The sequence below is a fragment of the Hemitrygon akajei genome, chromosome 6 (genome assembly GCF_048418815.1).
Source record: "Hemitrygon akajei chromosome 6, sHemAka1.3, whole genome shotgun sequence".
Taxonomy (NCBI): domain Eukaryota; kingdom Metazoa; phylum Chordata; class Chondrichthyes; order Myliobatiformes; family Dasyatidae; genus Hemitrygon; species Hemitrygon akajei.
In genome coordinates, this window is record NC_133129.1 from 180,196,232 (window position 1) to 180,216,388 (window position 20,157).

The window sequence follows — 20,157 nt, forward strand, 5'->3', positions numbered from 1 at the left end:
ACTAGCTCTCACATATTGTACCATTAGAGTCAAAGAGTGCTAGAACATAGAAGCAGGCCCTTCGGCCCATCTAGTCTATGGCACCCTATTAACCTGCCTAGTTCCATGGACCTTTGCCCTCTATTCTTCTCCATCCGTGTACTTATCCAAACCGTTTAAATGCTGAGATCAAACCCACACGCACCACTTCCCCTGGCAGCTCGCTCCACATTCTCGCCACCCTCATGTTCCTTTAACATTTCACCTTTCACCCTTAACCCGTGACCTCTAGTTTTAGTCTCAGCCAACCTCAGTGGAAAAGCCTGCTTACATTTACCCTCTCTTTACCTCTCATAATTTTGTATACTTCTCTCAAATACCCCTTCAATCTTCTACGCTCCAGGGAATAAAGCCCTAACCTATTCAACTTTTTCTTGTAACTCAGGTTCTCAAGTCCTGGCAACAAACTTGCTCTCTGCATTCTTTCAATTTTATTGACATCTTTCTTGTAGGTCGCTGACCAGACCTGCACAAAATACCCCAAATCAGTCCTCATTATAGTTTTATACAACTTCAACACAAGAATACAACACCTGTACTGCATACTTTGATTTATGAAGGCCTACATGCCAAAGGCTCTCTTTATGTTCCTATCTACCTGTGATGCCACTTTCAAGGAATTATGGATCTAAATTCCCAGATCCCTCTGTTGTACCCACACTCCTCAGTGCCCGACCATGCAAGTTCTACCCTGGTTTGTCCTCCCATAGTGTAACACCTCACACTTGTCTGCAGTAAATTCCGTTCACATTCAGATTCTCTGTCATACACCAACCTATGCATATTTGCAACATATCTTTGCTTTAAGGAACCTACACAAACCCTTGCTTTCACACACTCTATCATTCTGTCATGTAAACCTCTCCGTGCAGCCAATCTCATGGTTCACAGTGAGTGCTTTACGACACTGCACGGCACTGCTGAGGGTTGCACTGCAGTAGACAGGAGGGCTGCGCAACGGGTAGTTAAAATTGACCAATGCATCACCAGCACCAGCCTACCCATCATCAAAGGCATACAGTGCATACAGAGAAGTGCCTGAAAAGGCCAGTAACATGATGAAGGATCCCACCCACCCTGCTCATGGACTGTTTGTCAATTTGCCTTCTTCCCACTGTTACCATCAGGAACGAGGTACAGAAGCTTAAAGGTACATACTTAGTGATTCAGGAACCCTCTAAATAGATATTGAGCCCATAAACACTACCTCACTCTTTTTTAATACTATTTCTGTTTTGCACTATTTTTAATCTATTTAATATACATTTACATATATACTTACCGTAATCAATTTACTTTTTTTTGTTCTTTCTATATTATCATGTATTGCATTGAACTGCTGCTGCTAAGTTAATAAATTTCACCACTACTTTCAAATCTCTTACTATCTTTCCTTTCGGTTAGTCCTGACGAAGGGTCTCGGCCCGAAACGTCGACAGCGCTTCTCCCTATAGATGCTGCCTGGCCTGCTGTGTTCCACCAGCATTTTGTGTGTGTTGTTGTTTGAATTTCCAGCATCTGCAGATTTCCTCGTGTTTGCTTAATAAATTTCACGACACATGCCGGTGATAATAAACCTGACTCTGATTCATATTCAAGATTTAAGATTGTTTAATGTCATTTCCAGTACACAGTGTAAAGATGAGCAAAATAATTGTTACTCTGGACCTGAAACAGAGTAACATAAAGAACACAATGAAAACACAATAAATATAAGTACATAAGATTTTTTATATACATTAAGAAGGAGGCTACATGGCATCCACACCAGGACCACCAGTCCACCTCTACTCACTAAACCACCTCTCCACTCCAACCATCACTGCTTCATCATTTCCTGTCAGTTACCTTCTGTACAGACACTCCTGTGTCTAGTGTCACTTTATGGACATACTATCTATCTATGTATATAAGCTAATCATATGTATTTATATTTATTGTGTTTCTATATGTTCTTTATGCTTATTATATTTATTTTATGGCTGATTTGGATCCAGAGTAACAATCATTTTGTTCTCCTTTACGCTCGTGTACTGACGAATGACAATAAACGATCTTGAATCTTGAATTGGAGAGCATTATACTCCCCCAGTCTCCCTGAGCAGAAATAGATACAGAGTCTTCCACTTCATCTTTTCATGTTAGCCCTAACAAATTGGGAAGTTTGCCCCTTGGGGCAGACAAGTGGATTCACATCAGTTTCTCAGTTATCGTGGCTAAGTCCTCGGGAGATCTGCTAACACAGAATAAACTCCTTCGAATCAGCATCTTCTTTGCCAAGTAAGCCTTAATTTTAAAGCAGCTCTGGTGTATGAGTAATTTATAAAAATGGCTTTATCATGTTAATCTACTCTTCTGCATTCAGTGAAATGGTAACTACAGCTGTTGTTAAATTTCAGAGTCGAACAAAAGACTGAGGATGCAACGAAAACAGTGGCTGCAGAAGGAGAAGTTTCTCTCTGATCTTGATATGATGAAGCACAAGATACGCCACCTTCAAGGTAATGAACTTGAAAGGGGACTCTGTATCCTTAGGTTAAGCTCTCTTAGGTTATTCACTTCCTGAGTTCTATTCACATCAGTCCATCACAGGCAAAGTCCTCCCCACCACTGAGTATGTCTCTAAGTTAAAAGTAAATTTATTATCAAAGTACATATACGTTCAGCGGCCACATGATGTGATACCTACTGTATCTAGTAAAATGTCCATTGACTGTATGTTTGTGGTCTTCTGCTCCTGTGGTCCACCACTTTCAAAGTTTGACATGTGGTACATTCAGAGATGCTTTTCTGCACACCACCATTGTAATATGTGGTTATCTGAGTTACTGTCAGCTTGAACTAGTCTGGCCATTCTCCTCTGAGCTCTCTAATTAAGAAGGCATTTTCACTGACAGAACTTCCGCTCACTGGATGCTTTTTTGTTTCTCACACCATTCTCTGTGAACTCTAGAAACTGTTGTGCGTGAAAATCCCAGGAGATCAGCAGTTTCTGAGATACTCAAACCACCCTGTCTGGCTCCTACGGTCATTCCAGGGCCAAAGTCATTTAGATCACATTTCTTCCCTATTCCCATGCTTGGTCTGCACAATAACTGTACATCTTGACTATGTATGAATGCTTTTATGTGTGAGTTGCTGCCACATTATTGGCTGATTTGTTTCACGTTCACGATTAATTGTCATTAATCATATCCATGAACACAGCCAAACAAAACAGCGATCCCCTGGGGCCAAGGTGCAAAACACAGAACCAACACTCACACACAACATATAGAGCACATATAATTATTATAGCAGAAAAACATACTGTTACAAAAAATAATATAAAAATAATAATATAGCCCAAGGCCCCGGGTGTCATGCCTGCAGATTGATGATGCATGGACATTGTCCTGGAGCCACATTTCTGCAAGAACAAGCCGCAGCAATTCCTCATATCATGCAGTGCAGCTACAGATGAACACTATCCAGCTTATCTTCTACTGAGCGAACACTGGAGGGCCAAACTGCGCCTCCCAATTCAGCGCTAAATCCAACGGCATACAGCCAGCTCTGGTGTCTCCTTCCTCGTTAGCTGCAACAGCTGACCCCAGGCATAAAGGCCTGGTCCGTGGCACAACCAAGGCCACACAGCTCCCCCACTGTTGGTCTCGCCAATGAACCTACGAGTTGGACTTTTAGTATTCTACATTACCAATGTCCAACAGGGTCTTGCAATGACAACAAAACGTCCAGGTCAATCACCACACCATCTGTTGGACCAGGCACTACCTATGATGCCTCTTCCTTGAGTGGATGAAACATGCTGTAACACGGTGCACAACGAGCCCAGCTCTACCGCTATCCAGCAACTCGCTAGTACTCAATATTCCAGATAATAAGCAGAGTCTTGCAATTATAAAAAAGATGTAAAGAATGAAAAGCAACTCCTGTTGTTGGCTGCATCCTAGTATGCCGCCATCTTACTAGAAACATATCAGATATTTGCATAATTATGCAGGTGTACTTAATAAGGTGACTACTGAGAGAATGTCATCTCTCAAGATCCATTTTCTTGTGGGCATTCACAGTAAATACAATGAAACTCAATAGAATCAAGGAAAAGCTGTACGCAAAGACAGACAATCAATGTGCAAAAGACAACAGATTATTCAAATACAAAAAGAAAAAGAACATAATAATAATTACAAAAAAAAAACATAAATTCTGAGAACATAAATTTTAGAGTCTTTAATAGTTGTGGAATCAGTTCAGTGCTGGGATGAGTGAAGTTATCCACTCTGGTTCAGAAGCCTGATGGTTGAGGGGTAATAGCATGGAGTGTTGCAACAAACTGACATCGATTATCAAAGACCCCCACCATCCAGGCCATGCCCTCTTCTTGCTATTACCAGTGGGCAGGAGGTACAGATGTCAGATAAAGATTTAGAAATTAGTTTTATTGTCAGATGTCCGCTGATCATTGAAACATACAGTGAAATGCAACGTTTTACGTCAACGACCAACACAGTCTAAGGATGTGCTGGGGGCAGCCTGCAATTTTCACTACACTTCTGGCATCCACATAGCACGCACACAGCTCGTCTAACCCGCACGTCATTGGAATGTGGGAGGAAACCAAAGCACCTAGAGGAAACCTACATGGTCACGGAGAGAACATTTAAATACCTTACAGATAGTGGTGGGATTGGAGCACGATCGCTGGCATTGTAAAGAGTTACACTAACCACTATGCCTCCGTGTTTCAGTCACCACCACCATCAGGTTCAGCAACAGTTATTACCCTACAACCATTAAGCTCTTGAACTGATGTGGACAACTTCAATCATCATTCTCTGAATTGTTTATTTATTTATTGAGATCCAGCACAGAACAGGCCTTCAGGCCCCTCGAGCTGCACCGCCCAGCAGTCCCCCAATTTAACCCGAGCCTAATCGTAGGACAATTTACAATGACCAATTAACCTACCAAATGGTCTGTCCTTGGACTGAGGGAGGAAACTGGAGCACCCAGAGGAAACCCATGCAGTCATGGGGAGAACGTACAAACTTCTTATGTACTGTGGTGAATTGAACCCAGGTCACTGGTACTGTAAAGCGTTGTGCTAGCCACAACACTACCAAGCTAACCAAACGCATTGTACAATTTAAAGACTCACTTTCAAGAACTCTTTATAATTCATGTTCTCAGAATTTTGATGTTTATCCTCTTTTGCATATTATTTGCTGGTCTTTGTATGCTTATATATAGTTTTTTGCAAAACTTTTTTTCTGTAAGTGCCTGCAAAAAATAATTCTCAGTAGTATATAATAATATATACGTACTTTGATAATGAATTTACTTTGAACTTTGAATTCAGTAATGATGCCCTCTGAGCCAACCCAACCAAATGTGCCCATGAAAATCATAGTGTAGTGTTCTCTTTGAGGCCCCCTATTTAAAATCAGGCTCATTTCCTCCTTCTTTTGAATCCATGTGTAAATTATTTGAGAAAGTGTCGGGGGGTTATGTTGCTTCGGTGTTGTAAGGAAAGAGTTAAATGTGATTCCTCCTGGTTATATGCTAAAAAAAAAATGGTCACCACAGAAACGTAGTGGTTAGCGCGACAGTATCACAGCTTCAGGCATCAGAGTTTGGAGTTCCATAAGGAATTTGTATGTTTCTCCCTGTGATAGTGTGGGTTTTCTTCAGGAGCTCTGGTTTCCTCCCATAGCCCAAAGATGTACTGGTTGGTAGGTTAATTGGTCATTGTAACTTGTCCCGTGATTAGTCTACGGTTGAACTGGGGGAGCTCATTGGGCTGAAGGGGCCTGTTTGGAACTGTATCATTAAGTAAATCAAGTAATTAAATGGAAGTCTGTAAGAGAAAACTGTATCTTTAAATTGAATAAGTTAATTAATGAAATGGAAGTCTGTGAGAGAAAATGGGATTAAACCGGAGTGGGATAGTTTTGTGGAAGTTAAAGGAGTACAAGTCTACAGCCTTGAGAGTAGATAATGATGAAAACATGTTTGTGATTGTGCGGGTACAGGTACCAAATGGTGTCTTATGGTACTGGGGTAATAGTTATTTTCATGTTCTGAAGGGTACAGAAGGGACAATTTCTTTCTGTAAGGGTAGAATCATCTCTTATGCTGGGTCACAATTAGTACTAGTTGAAAGAATTGGAGAGCAGGTGTCGGTATTGGGACCACTTTTTTTAATGCTCTAAATCAATAATTTAGATGATGGAATAGTTGGCTTTGTTGCTAAGTTTGCAGATGATATGAAGACTGGTGGAGGGGCAGGTAGTGTTGCAGGAAGGCTGCAGAAGGGCAGATTAGGAGAATGGGCAAGAGAGTGGTAAGTGAAATACAATGTTGGAAAATGCATGGTCATGTATTTTCACAGAAGAAATAAATGTGCAAACGATTTTCTAAATGGGGAGAAAAATCCAAAAGTCTGAGCTACAAAGGGACTTGGGAGTCCGTGTGCAGAGCACGCTAAAGGTTAACTTGCAGGTTGAGTCGGTGGTGAGGAAGGTAAATGCAATGTTAGCATTCATTTCAAGGGGTCTTGAATACAAGAGCAGGGATATGATGCTGAGGTTTTATAAGGCACTGGTGTATTGTGAACAGTTTTGGGCACCTTATCTAAGAAATGATGCGCTGGCATTGGAGAGGATCCAGAGGAGGTTCACAAGGATGATTCCAGGAATGAAAAGGTTATCATATGAGGGACACTTGATAGCTCTGGGTCTGTATTTGCTGGAATTTAGAAGGAAGATGGAGATCTCATTGAAACTTTTCAAATGTTGAAAGAACTAGGCGAAGTAAATGTGAAAAGACAAAGCTTGATAGGTTCTTGATTCAACATGGCTTCTACAGAGAGAAAGCTGGGGAATGGGACTGAGGAGGGGAGAAAAGGATCAGCCATGATGGAATGGTGGAGCAGACTGGATGGGCTGAATGGCCTAATTCTGTGCCTATGTCTTGTGTTCTTATGTAGGGAGAAGTACATTGAGGGAGTTGGAGAGAGGAAGAGAGAGAGGGAAAGGGAGAGGGGGAGGGAGGGAGAGAAAGAGAGATAGAGATGAGTGAGAGGTTGTGAGAGGATCTGTGCTTCCCCTCTAATATTGTGCAGGTTGGCTCATTAGGTGGATTATAAGTGCTATGGACACGAGAGATTCTGCAGATGCTGGGCATGCAAAGCAACACACACAAAATGCTGGAGTAACTCAGATGGTCAGGCAGCATCTTTTGAAATGAATAAACAGTCAATATTTTAGGCCGAGACCCTTCCTCAGGACTGAAAAGGAAGGGGGAAGACACCAGAATAAAAAGGTGGGGGGGGGGAGGGGAAGGAGGATAGCTAGAAGGTGATAGGTGAGGCCAGGTGGGTGGGAAAGATAAAGGGCTGGAGATGAAGGAATCTGATAGGAGAGGAGAGTGGACCAAAGGAAAAAGGGATGGAGTAGGGGAACCAGGGGAAGTGAGACCAGAGTGGGGATTAGAAGAAGAGGGAAGTGAGAGGGGAAGAATTACTGGAAGGAGAAACTGATGTTCATGTCATCAGGTTGGAGGCTACCCAGGTGGAATGTAAGGTGTTGCTGTTCCACCCTGAGTGTGGCCTCATCTGACCACACAAGGAGGCCATGGACCAACAAGTATTATGGTCGTCTCTGTATGACTCGTTCAGTAATCTTTTGTTTTTCTCTCTGTATTGCATTTGTATTCATTCTAATAAAGTGATTTCTTGTGGTTTAACACATGTATAGTGACTCCTTTGTTTGCAGGTACGTACGTGGGTACTCCTTTGCCGAATCAGGAAAAGAACATGTACTGAATTTTAAAATATTTCCATTACAAATGTTTTTCACAGGGAGGCGGGTGGGATCAATGGACCCTGCCAACATGGTTCCAACAAAGTGTCCGGTTCAGCCTGTGTTAGTGGAGGGTGGGTGGACGGAGCCTTCCCCAGAGGAAGTAAGACTCACGGAGGATGTACAGAACATGGAGGTAGGTGGCCATTTCTTTGCTTCTGTCCCCATTTAAGACTAAAATTCATAACCTTCTGGATTAGCCTGCTATGAGGGATCCTGTCATTGTAGCTTAAAGCACATTTGTGTCTTTACACTGCACTGCTGCTACAGAACAACAAATATCACATCATTAAGTCTGCAGATGCTGGAAATCTGAAGCAACACTCAAAAAATGCTGGAGGAGCTTGGCAGGTCAGGCAGCATCTATGGAAATGAATAAACAGTCGATATTTTGGGCTGAGACCCTTCATCAGGGCTGAGAAGGAAGGGAAGGATGCCAGAATAAAGAGGTGGGGAATGGGGTAAGAGGCAAACTGGAAGGTGATAGGTGAAGCCAGGAGGGTGAGAAAGTTCAAGGGCTGGAGAAGAAGGATTCTGATGGAAGAGGAAACTGGACCATAGGAGAAATGGAAGGGGGAGGGTACCCAGCGGAAGATATAGGCAGATGTAAAAGGTCAGATTGGGGATTAGAGGGAGGGGGTAGCAAAAATTGTTTACCGGATGGAGAAATTGATACTCATGCCATCAGGTTGGCGGGTACCCAAACAGAATACAAGATGTTGCTCCTCTACCCAATGGTTACATCATGTAAGACAGAGACAATAAAAACATGATTCTGATTCTGATTGTATCTGAATAGTGACGGGGAAGTTGAAAATGCTGTGAATAGTTTGGTGGTCTGAAACTGAGGGATAATAAAGGGAGAAGTTTACATTGGCATGGTTGTAAATGCTTTATTGAGATTTGGATAATATCTGTCATTGTGCTTTACATCTACATCATTTTATGATCTTGAATGCTTGATGCAGGCAATGGCATTCATATAGGTAGAAAGTTACCCAATGTGCATCCATACATTGAAGTCAAACCTGAACCCATTACCAAGTCTAAAAATCTGGCATAGTTCTGGAGGACTGGAAAATTGCAAATGTCACTCCACTCTTCAAGAAGGGAGGGATGCAGAATAAGGGATATTATAGGCCACTTAGTCTGACCTCAGTGGTTGGGAAAATGTTGGAGTTGATTGTTAAGGATAAGGTCTCAGGGTACTTCGAGGAACGTGATAAAATAGGCCATAGCCCGCATGGTTTCCTCAAGGGAAAATCTTGCCAGAAAAATCTGTTTGGAATTATTTGAGGAAATAACAAGTAGAATAGACAAAGGAGAATCGGTGGATGTTCTGTAATGGATTTTCAGAAGGGCTTTGACAAAGTACCACACATGGCTGCTGAACAAGCTACAAGCCCATAGTATTACAGGAAAGATTCTAGCATTGATAGAGGATTGGCTGATTGGCAGGAGGTAAAGAGTGGGAATAAAGGAAGCCTTTTCTGATTAACTACCGGTCATTAATGGTGTTCTGCAGGGGTCAGTGTTGGGACCACTTCTTTGTATTTATATGTCGATGATTTGGATGACTTAATTGATGGCTTTGTGGACAAGTTTGTGGATGATACAAAAATAGATGGATGGACAAGTAGTGTTGAGGAAGCAGGGAGGAAGCAATCTTAGATTTGGAGAGTGGGCAAAGAAATGGCAGATAGAAAACAGTGTGTGACCATGCACTTTGGTAGAAGAAATAAAAGTGTAGACTATTTTCTAAATGGAGGGCAAAGAGACTTGGGAGTCCTCGTGTAGGATTCCTTAAAGGTTAACTTGCAGGTTGAATCAGTGGTGAAAAAGGTAAGTGCAATGTTAGCATTTTTAGAAACACAGAAAACCTACAGCACAATACAGGCCCTTCGGCCCACAAAGTTGTGCCAAACATATCCCTACCTTCTGCTGTTCTGCTTGGTACTGTGCAAGCACTACCGAACAGCTGTTACAGCGCACAATTACCGGTACTAGACTTCCCCATAGCCTTCTATTGCTCTAAGCTCTGTGTACCTATCTAAAAGACTCTTAAGAGACCCTATCATATTCGCCTCCACCACCGTTGCTGGCAGCCCATTCCGTGCCCTCACCACTCTGAGTAAAAAACTTACCCCTGATATCTCCTCTGTACCTACTCCCCAGCACCTTAAATCTGTGTCCTCTTGTGGCAACCATTTCAGCCCTGGGAAAAAGCCTCTAACTATCCACACGATCAATGCCTCTTATCGTCTTATACACCACTATCAGGTCACCTCTCATCCTCCTTTGCTCCAAGGAGAAAAGGTGCACTCAGCCTGTTTTCATAAGGCATGCTCCCCAATCCAGGCAATATCCCTGTAAATCTCCTCTGCACCCTTTCTATGGCTTCCACATCCTTCCTGTATTGAGGCGACCAGAACTGGGCACAGCACTCAAAGTGGGGTCTGACCAGGGTCCTAATTAGCTGTAATATTACCTCTCAGCTACTAAACTCAATCCCATGATTGATTAGACCATAAAACAAAACAAAGGAGCAGAAGTCGGCCATTCGGCCCATGGAGTCTGCTCCACTATTTCATCACGAGCTGATCCAATCTCCCCTTTAGTCCCATTCCCCCGCCTTCCTCCTCCTGGAGTATTGTGTGCAGTTTTGGTCTCCAAATTTGAGGAAGGACATTCTTGCTATTGAGGGAGTGCAGCGTAGATTCGCAAGATTAATTCCTGGAATGGCGGGACTGTCATATGTTGAAAGATTGGAGCGACTGGGCTTGTATACACTGGAATTTAGAAGAATGAGAGGGGATCTGATTGAAACATATAAGATTATTAAGGGATTGGACACGCTGGAGGCAGGAAGCATGTTCCCGCTCATGGGTGAGTCCAGAACTAGAGGCCACAGTTTAAGAATAAGGGGTAGGTCATTTAGAACTGAGATGCGGAAAAACTTTTTCACCCAGAGAGTGGTGGATATGTGGAATGCTCTGCCCGAGAAGTCAGTGGAGGCCAAGTCTCTGGATGCATTCAAGAGAGAGTTAGATAGAGCTCTTATTGATAGCGGGATCAAGGGGTATGGGGAGAGGGCAGGAACGGGGTACTGATTGTGGATGATCAGCCATGATCACAGTGAATGGCGGTGCTGGCTGGAAGGGCCGAATAGCCTACTCCTGCACCTACTGTCCATTGTCTATTATCACCATAACCTTTGATGCCCTGACTACTCAGATACCTATCAATCTTTGATTTAAATACACCCAATGACTTGGCCTCCACTGCCGCCCATGGCAACAAATTCCATAGATTCACCACCCTCTGGCTAAAATTTTTTTTTCACATCTCTGTTCTGAATGGGCGCCCTGCAATCCTCAAGTCATGTCCTCTTCTACTAGACTCCCCCACCGTGAGAAACAACTTTGTCACATCCACTCTGTCCATGCCTTTCAACATTCGAAATGTTTCTATGAGGTCCCCCCTCATTCTTCTAAACTCCAAGGAGTACAGTCCATGAGCGGTCAAACGTTCCTCATATATTAACCCTCTCGTTCCCGGAATCATTCTAGTGAATCTTCTCTGAACCCCCTCCAATGTCAGCACATCCTTTCTTAAATAAGGAGCCCAAAACTGCACACGGTATTCCAAGTGAGGTCTTACCAGTGCCTTATAGAACCTCAACATCACATCCCTGCTCCTATACTCTATTTCTCTAGAAATGAATGCCAACATTGCATTCGCCTTCTTCACCACCGACTCAACCTGGAGGTTAACCTTAAGGGTATCCTGCACGAGGACTCCAAGTGCCGTTGCATCTCAGAACTTTAAGGCCAATGCACCATATGCTTTCTTAACCACAGAGTCAACCTGCGCAGCAGCTTTGAGTGTCCTATGGACTTGGACCCCAAGATCCCTCTGCTCCTCCACGCTAGTAAGAGTCTTAGCATTAATACTATATTCTGCCATTATATTTGACCTACCAAAATGAACCACTTCACACTTAACTGGGTGGAACTCCATCTGCCACTTCTCAGCCCAGTTTTGCATCCTATCAATGTCCCACTGTAACCTCTGACAGCCCTCCACACTATCCACAACACCTCCAACCTTTGTATCATCAGCAAATTTACTAACCCATTCTTCCACTTCCTCATCCAGGTCATTTACAAAAATCATGAAGAGTAGGGGTCCCAGAACAGATGATACACCTCTTGTCACTCACCTCCAAGCAGAATATGACCTGTCTACAACCACTCTTTGCCTTCTGTGGGCAAGCCAGTTCTGGATCCACAAATCTGACCAGGTTCATTTCCCAATACCAGATCAAGTACAGTCTCTCCTCTTGTAGGCTTATCTATATATTGTGTCAGAAAACCTTCCTAAACACACCTAATGAACTCCAACCCATCTAAACCCCTTGCTGTAGGGAGATGCCAATCGATATTTGGGAAATTAAAATCTCCCACCACGACAACCCTGTTATTATTACACCTTTCCAGAATCTGCTTCCCCATCTGCTCCTCTATGTCCCTGTTACTATTGGGTGGTCTATAAAAAACATGCAGTAGACTTATTGACCTCTTCCTGTTCCTAAATTCCACCCACAGAGACTCAGTTGACAATCCCTCCATGACTTCCTCCTTTTCTGCAGCTGTGACACTATCTCTGATCAACAGTGCTAGGACCCCACCTCTTTTGCTTCCCTCCTTGTCCTTTCTGAAGCATCTAAAACCTGGCACTTGAAGTAACCATTCCTGTCCCTGAGCCATCCAAGTCTCTGTAATGGCCACCACATCATATCTCCAAATACTGATCCACACTCCAAGCTCGTCCATGTTATTCATAATACTCCTTTCATTAAAATAGACACATCTCAAACCATCAGTCTGAGTGTGTCACTTCTCTATCACCTGCCTACCCTCCCTCTCGCATTGTCTCCAAGCTTTCTCTATTTGTGAACCACCCACCTCTTCCTCCCTGCCAGGATATTGGTCCCCCTCAGATTCAAGTGCAACCTGTCCTTTTTGTACAGGTCACAACTGCCCCAAAAGAGGTCCCAATGATCCAGAAATCTAAATCCCTGCCCCCTGCTCCAATCCCTCAGCCACGCATTTATCCTCCACCTCATCCTATTCCTAAACTCACTGTCATTTGGCATAGGCAGTAATCCCGAGATTACTACCTTTGAGGTCCTGCTTCTCAACTTCCTTCCTAACTCCCTGTATTCTGTTTTCAGGACCTCCTCCCTTTTCCTACTTATGTCGTTGGTACCAATATGTACCACGACCTCTGGCTGTTCTCCTTTCCACTTCAGGATATCATGGACGTGATCAGAAACATCCTGGACCCTGGCACCTGGGAGGCAAACTACCATCTGTGTTTCTTTCCTGTACCCACAGAATCACCTGTCTGACCCCCTAACTATAGAGTCCCCTATCACTGCTGCCATCCTCTTCCTTTCCTACCCTTCTGTGCAGAGAGGCCACTGTTGCTTTCCCCAGGTAGCCCGTCCCCCCACAACAGTACTCAAGCAGGAGTACTTATTGTTAAGGGGGACAGCCACAAGGGTATCTGTAGCATCTGATTCCTGCCCTTCCCTCTCCTGTCTGTTACCCACTTATCTGTCTCCTGAGGGCCTGGTGTGACTACCTGCCTATAGCTCCTATATATCACCTCCTCACTCTCCCTGACCAGATGAAAGTCATTGAGCTGCATCTCCAGTTCCCTAACACAGTCCCTAAGGAGCTGCAGCTCAACACACCTGGTGTAGGTGAGGCTGTCCGGGAGGCTGGGAGTCTCCAGGTCCTCGCACATCTGACACCGAGCACAGAACACTGGCCTCACACACGTACTTCCTGTCTGTATTCTACACAGGCAACCTACCTTGCCTCGACCCGATCTCGCCAAAGCCCAATTGAACCAAAGCCCTCCTACTCTGTCTCCCTCTACTCCTACATCTCCTCCCGTGCCTGCTCTATAAAGCTGTCTCCTTTTAAACTTTTCTCGCTGTTCTAACTGGCTGACGTCCACGTGCTTGTGCAGTTATGCCTCAATCAAACTGCTGAAGAGATAACCGTCTCCTTTTAAACTCTTCTCGCTTTTAAACTCTATACATAAGCATTCTTAATTAATATTTGTACCAAGATGCAGTGAAAGTATTTTGTTTGCATTTCAGTAAGATTATTCCACACATAAATACATTAAAGGAAAAAACAATGTAGAATATAGGTTTCAGAGTAAGTGCAGGGCAGGTAGACAATAAGCTGCAAGGGCCTTGATGAAGTAGATTGCAGCTCCAGGTGCCGCTCTTTCCTCAGCCTACATGCTAAGGAAAAATATCTCCAAGTTTCTTAGTTTGGACATTGAACATTTTCCTGCCTGACATTCTCTGCGATTACAGCTGTGCAGACTTAACATGGACTTAACGTATTAACATACCAACACGCTTATCTCTTAGATGCATCTGTCAGAAGTCCAAAATATACTAATGAAGGAACGCCCATCAGTTCTCAGCAAGATGGTCTCCAATCAAAGGCTTCTGTACAGTCAACCAAATGTCAAGAGAGTTCTAGCATATCTAAATGGTGATTACCCTGATCAAGGAGTGTACGCCTGGGGCACGACTATTCCAGAGGTAAGCACTCTTTCCTCTCTGAGATCATGAACTCTTAACTATTTCCATGTTTGATCAAACAGTGCTGAGAAATCATGTAAGCAATTACCAATTTCAGTCACAAAAATAAGTATGCACTCAGAGGCCATTTTATTAGGTACCTCTTAATGAGGTACATCCATTGCCCACACTGCACTGAGCTGCCTATTATATTATAATTGGCCACATCTGATGCATTTAATATCTGGCATTCACTGAAGCCACAGTGTGTAGAAACCATCATTATAATGAACCTTACCTTCTGTTTGTGGTAATCTAGCACCAAGACATAGTGCAGAATGTAGCATTCCTTATTTAAAAAACCCATTGTTATGCTTACTGTACTGAAGAGTCACAGCTGAACCATAGAACGAGCTGGTTGAGTTGAGTTGTTCTCCAATCTTGGCAATAGCTTGGTTTGTTCTTTTGGTCTGCAAAGTACTCGCCTCAATGTTGCTGTTTACTTGATCACGACAGAAAATCTATGCTTTTGGAGCAGTCAGGTCATCATTTCCAAGATATTTCGAATGTATTGAGCAAGCTATTAGACAAGACGAATGTGGTTTACAAAATCAAATGTGGGGACTGCAGCAAATATTACGTTGCCAAACTGGGAGAAAACTACCCACAAGGGTCTATGAACATCAGCTGGCTGTAAAGTGGCATGACCAACTCTTCATAGAAAACACATAGAAACATAGAAAACCTACAGCACAATACAGGCCCTTCAGCCCACAAAGCTGTGCCGAACATGTCCCTACCTTAGAACTACCTAGGCTTTACTCATAGCCCTCTATTTTTCTAAGCTCCATGTAGCCATCCAGGAGTCTCTTAAAAGACCTTATCGTTTCCACCTCCATCACTGCCACCAGCAGTCCATTCCACACACTCACCACTTTCTGCATAAAAAAACTTACCTCTGATATCTCCTCTGTACCTACTTCCAAGCACCTTAAAACTGTGCCCTCTTGTGCTATCCATTTCAGCCCTGGGGAAAAGCCTCTGACTATCCACACAATCAATGCCTCTCATTATTTTGTGCACCTCTATCAGGTCACCTCTCATCCTCCGTCGCTCCAAGGAGAAAAGGTCGAGTTCACTCAACCCATTCTCATAAGGCATGCTCAGCAATCCAGGCAACATCCTTGTAAATCTCCTCTGCACCCTTTCTATGGTTTCCACGTCCTTCTTGTAGTGAGGCAACCAGAATTGTGCACAGTACTCCAAGTGGGGTCTGACCAAGGTAATATATAGCTGCAACATTACCTCTCAGCTCTTAAACTCAATCTTACAATTGATGAAGGCCAATGCACTGTATGCCTTCTTAACTACAGAGTCAACCTGCATAGCAGCTTTGAGTGTCCTATGGACTCGGACCCCAAGATCCCTCTGATCTTCCACACTGCCAAGAGTTTTACCATTTTAACTATATTCTGCCATCATGAAGCTTGAGAAGGGCACAAATCCAACTGGGCATCATTGAAAGTCATGGTGCAAGCAAACGCTGTACGTAAGGGAATTTTTAGAAGTGTGGTTTTCTATGAACAGTTCTGTAAACAATCATGTAGACCTTGATCCTATTTATGAGCTGTTGCGGGCAATGAACAAAGTTCGACACTCAACCAATCAGCGATGAGATTTCCTCCCCATATCACAATTCCATTTCTGAAATGATGTTGAATCAGATGATCAAAAAGTATATAAAGACCAAGCATTCAGTGGACATACCACAGTCACTGTAGTGCAGTGGTTGACACAGTCACTTTACAGTACCAGCGATCATTCATCACGGTCGGAGGACAACTCAACCCAGGCATCATCCACCTGATCTACACATGTTCTGAATTATATAAACATTTATGTTGCACTGAGCCACAGCTGACTTGTGAAGTAATCAATATTGTCCTGTTCCTCACCCTTATGCATTTGTTATTAATGTACAAGCTTAAGGATCTGGACAATTTTGATTATGGTGATCAGGACAGTATAAATTATAGTTATATAGAGTGGTTAAAAAGATGTATGGTGTGTGGCCTTCATTAGTTTAAGAGCCATGAGGTAACGTTTCAGCTTTATAAAACCCTGATTAGAACACACTTGGAGTATTGTGTTCAGTTCTCGTCGACTCATTATAGGAAAGATGTGGAAGTTTTAGAGAGGGTGCAGAGGAGATTAACTGGGACACTGCCTGGATTAGAGAGTGTGTCTTATGAGGAAAGGTTGAGCAAGCTAGGGCTGTTCTCTTTGGAGTGAAGGAGAATGAGAGGTGACTTAATAGAGGTGTACAAGATGATAAGAGGTATAGATTGAGTGAGCAGCCATTGACTTTTTCCCAGGGTAGAAATGGCTAATATGATAATGGCATAGTTATAAAGTGTTTGGAGGAAAGTATAGTGGGATGTCAGAAGCAGATCTTTTTAAACAGAGAGTGATTGGTGTGTAGAATGCACTGCCTGAGGTGGTGGTAAAGGCAGACACATTAGGGACATAGAAGAGATTCTTAAATGGATAATAGAATAATAGAGGGCTATGTGGGAAGGAAAGGGTAGATTGATCTTAGAGTAGGTTAAAAGATGGCACAACACTGTGAGCCGAAGGTCCTGTGCTCTTCTATGCTCTGTGTTCTAGTTATCTATATTCCACTGAGCCACAACTGACATGTATAATCATCTATACTGCAGTGAGTCACAATTCCCAGATACTGAAATCAACATTGAACTGATTCACAGCTGACAGATTCAGTAATCAATATTGCACTGAGCCATATCTGCCACAAATTTTAATCTGCTTTGCAGCGGCCTGCAACAGAAGTACATAGTAATGAACAATATCCCAAGACACAGATGACACCTGTAGTTATTTATATGGAGCTGGGACACATTAAATATATACAACCATCTATATGCAGCTGAGCAGCAGCTTCAAAGTTCAAAGTAAAATTTATTATCAGAGTACATACGTCACCACATCCAACCCTGAGATTCTTTTTCTGCCGTCATACTTAGCAAATCTATAGAACAGTAACTGTAAACGGGACTGTGAACTGTAAACAAACTGTGCAAGTGCAGATAATAAATAACAAGCATGAAATAACAAGATAAAAGAGTCCTTAAAGGAGTATAGTTATTCCCTTTTGTTTAAGAGCCTGATGGTTGAGGGGTAGTAACTGTTCTTGAACCTGGTGGTGAGAGTCCTGAGGCACTTGTACCTTCTACCCAATGGTAGCAGTGAGAAAAGAGCATGGCCTGGGTGGTGAGGATCTTTGATGATGGATGCTGCTTTTCTACAGCAACGTCTCATGTAGATGTGCTCAACGGTTGGGAGCTTATGCTTATTTTAACCATTATTGCCCTATCACATCTTTTACATACAGTAAACTATATTGTGCTGATCAGTAGCTGACGCATATGGCCATCTGCGCTCAGTGACCACTTTGTTAAGTGTGCCCTGCACCTATATAAAGAGGCCACTGAGTGTATGTTCATGGTCTTCTGCTGCTGTAGCCCATCCACTTCAAGGTTCGATATGTTGTGCATTCAGAGATGCTCTGTTCTGCAGACCACCGCTGTAACACATGGTTATTTTATGTATTGCACTGTACTGCTGCCGCAAGACAACATATATCATGGCAAATATCAGTGAAAATTATCTTGAATCTGATTCTGCGGTCAGGGAATTACATATAACTATAAGCTTCAGGTGGAGCTGAGTATAGTGTTGAGTCCTATAGATGCCAGCTATATTCTGTGTAAGTAAAATACTCTATGTGTGGAAGTGCTTCAACGCAGTATAGATTACCATGAGATTTGTCACGTGTACACCAGAACAGACAGTAAACTAAGTCCAAATATGCACTGGTGGCAGCCCACAAGTGTTGCCACACTTTCAGAGCCAACATAGCATGCCCATGACTTACTAACTCTAAATGAATCTCTTTTTTGGACTGTGAGAGGAAACCAGAGCACCCGGAGGAAACCATGGGGTTGCAGGGAGAATGTACAGACTCCTTACAGGCAGTAGTGTATTTGAGCTCTGATGAATGATCGCTGGTACTGTAAAATGATTGCACTAACCGCTATACTAATGTGACGTGATTCTGAACAATGTACGTCAGTGGTGAGTCGGTACCTCGTATCGGTGCCTGGTGCGCAGCAGTTACTGCAACACTTTACAGTGCCAGTGGTAAGATTGGGGTTTGTTTCCCACTGCTGCCTGTAAGGAGTCTGAACGTTCTCCCCATGACTGTGTGGGGTTCCTCCAGGCACTCTGCTTTCCTGTCACATTCCAAAAGACGTATGGATGGAGTTAGTGAGTTGTGGGCGTGCTACGTCAGCACCAGAAGCCTGGCGACACTTGCAGGCTGTCCAGAACTGTCGTGAAATTTGTTGTTTTGAGGCAGCAGTACAAGGCAATACATGAACGTTTAATATTTTAAAAAAGCAGTGCAAAAAGAGAGCAAAAATAGCGAGGTGGTATTCATAGGGTCATGGACCATTCAGAAATCTGATGCTGGAGGGGAAGAAGCTGTTTCTAAAACATTGAATGTTCCTGTGGCTCCTTCCTGATGGTAGCAATGAGAAGAGGGCATATCCCGCGTGGTGAGGATCCTTAATGATGAATGCCGTCTTCTTGAAGCACTACCTTTCGAAGATGTCCTCAGTGGCGGGGAGGCTAATGTTCCAGGTGGAGCTGTCTGAGTTTGCAAGCCTCTGCAGCTTTTATCTTTCCTGCGCATTGGAGCCTACCTACCAACTTCCATATCAATGCTGGGTTCAGTTTGCTCTTCCTCATATTCCCCATTCTTTTGTCCACTCATACCTTAAATATTTCTAATTATCCAACCTCTGCATTCCTCTGGGGTAGACAATCCCCCTGCAAAATGAAATCTCTATGTACTTAATTTTAATTGTCCATCCTCTAATGACTATGCCCCCTCATTAAAGACTCACTCATGGGAGGAAACATAGAGTCATAGAGAAAGACAGCACATAAACAGGCCTTTTGGCCCATCTAATGCATGCTGAAAACCATTTAAACTAACAACTCCCAATGTCCTGCCCTCCATATCCCTACTATCCATGTACCTATCCAAACTTCTCTTAAACATCTCGATGTCTACCTGGTCACGCTCTCTCTGGATCTCATGAGTCTCAACCCTTCATCAAGACTCATGACTCTTCAATACAGATGCATGTATTTGTGAGTTGTAGCTCAGTGCAGTTTAGATTATCAGTGTAGATAACTTTATATGTCAGTTGTGGACTTTGGCTTTATAAGTTATTACATACGCCATCTCTGATCCATTCGGGACCGCCCATCACCTGGGACATGCCCTCTTCTCATTGCTACCATCAAGGGGGAGCTACAGGAACCTGAAGACACACACTCAGTGTTTTAGGAACAGCTTCTTCCCCTCCGCCATCAGATTACTGAATGGACAGTGAGCCCATGAACACCACCTCAGTATTTTATTCGCTCTCTTTGTGCACTATTTATTTAATTTATTTTTTAAAACTATATTCCTTATTGCAGTTGATAGTTTTGTTATTATGTATTGCACTGTACTGCTGCTGCGAAACAACAACTTTTACAACATATGCC

At 43.1% G+C, this 20,157-nt stretch overlaps 1 protein-coding gene across 1 annotated transcript in view; it reads left to right on the forward strand.

The window, feature by feature from the left end:
* The window catches only part of LOC140729730 (doublecortin domain-containing protein 1-like), a 537,877-nt gene that overhangs the window by 478,438 nt on the left and 39,282 nt on the right, over positions 1-20,157 (forward strand). Inside the window, exons 35-37 of the mRNA XM_073049855.1 lie at positions 2,439-2,540; positions 7,904-8,040; positions 14,362-14,538. Coding sequence (XP_072905956.1) covers positions 2,439-2,540; positions 7,904-8,040; positions 14,362-14,538 — 416 coding nt within the window. The remainder of the gene's footprint in view (positions 1-2,438; positions 2,541-7,903; positions 8,041-14,361; positions 14,539-20,157) is intronic.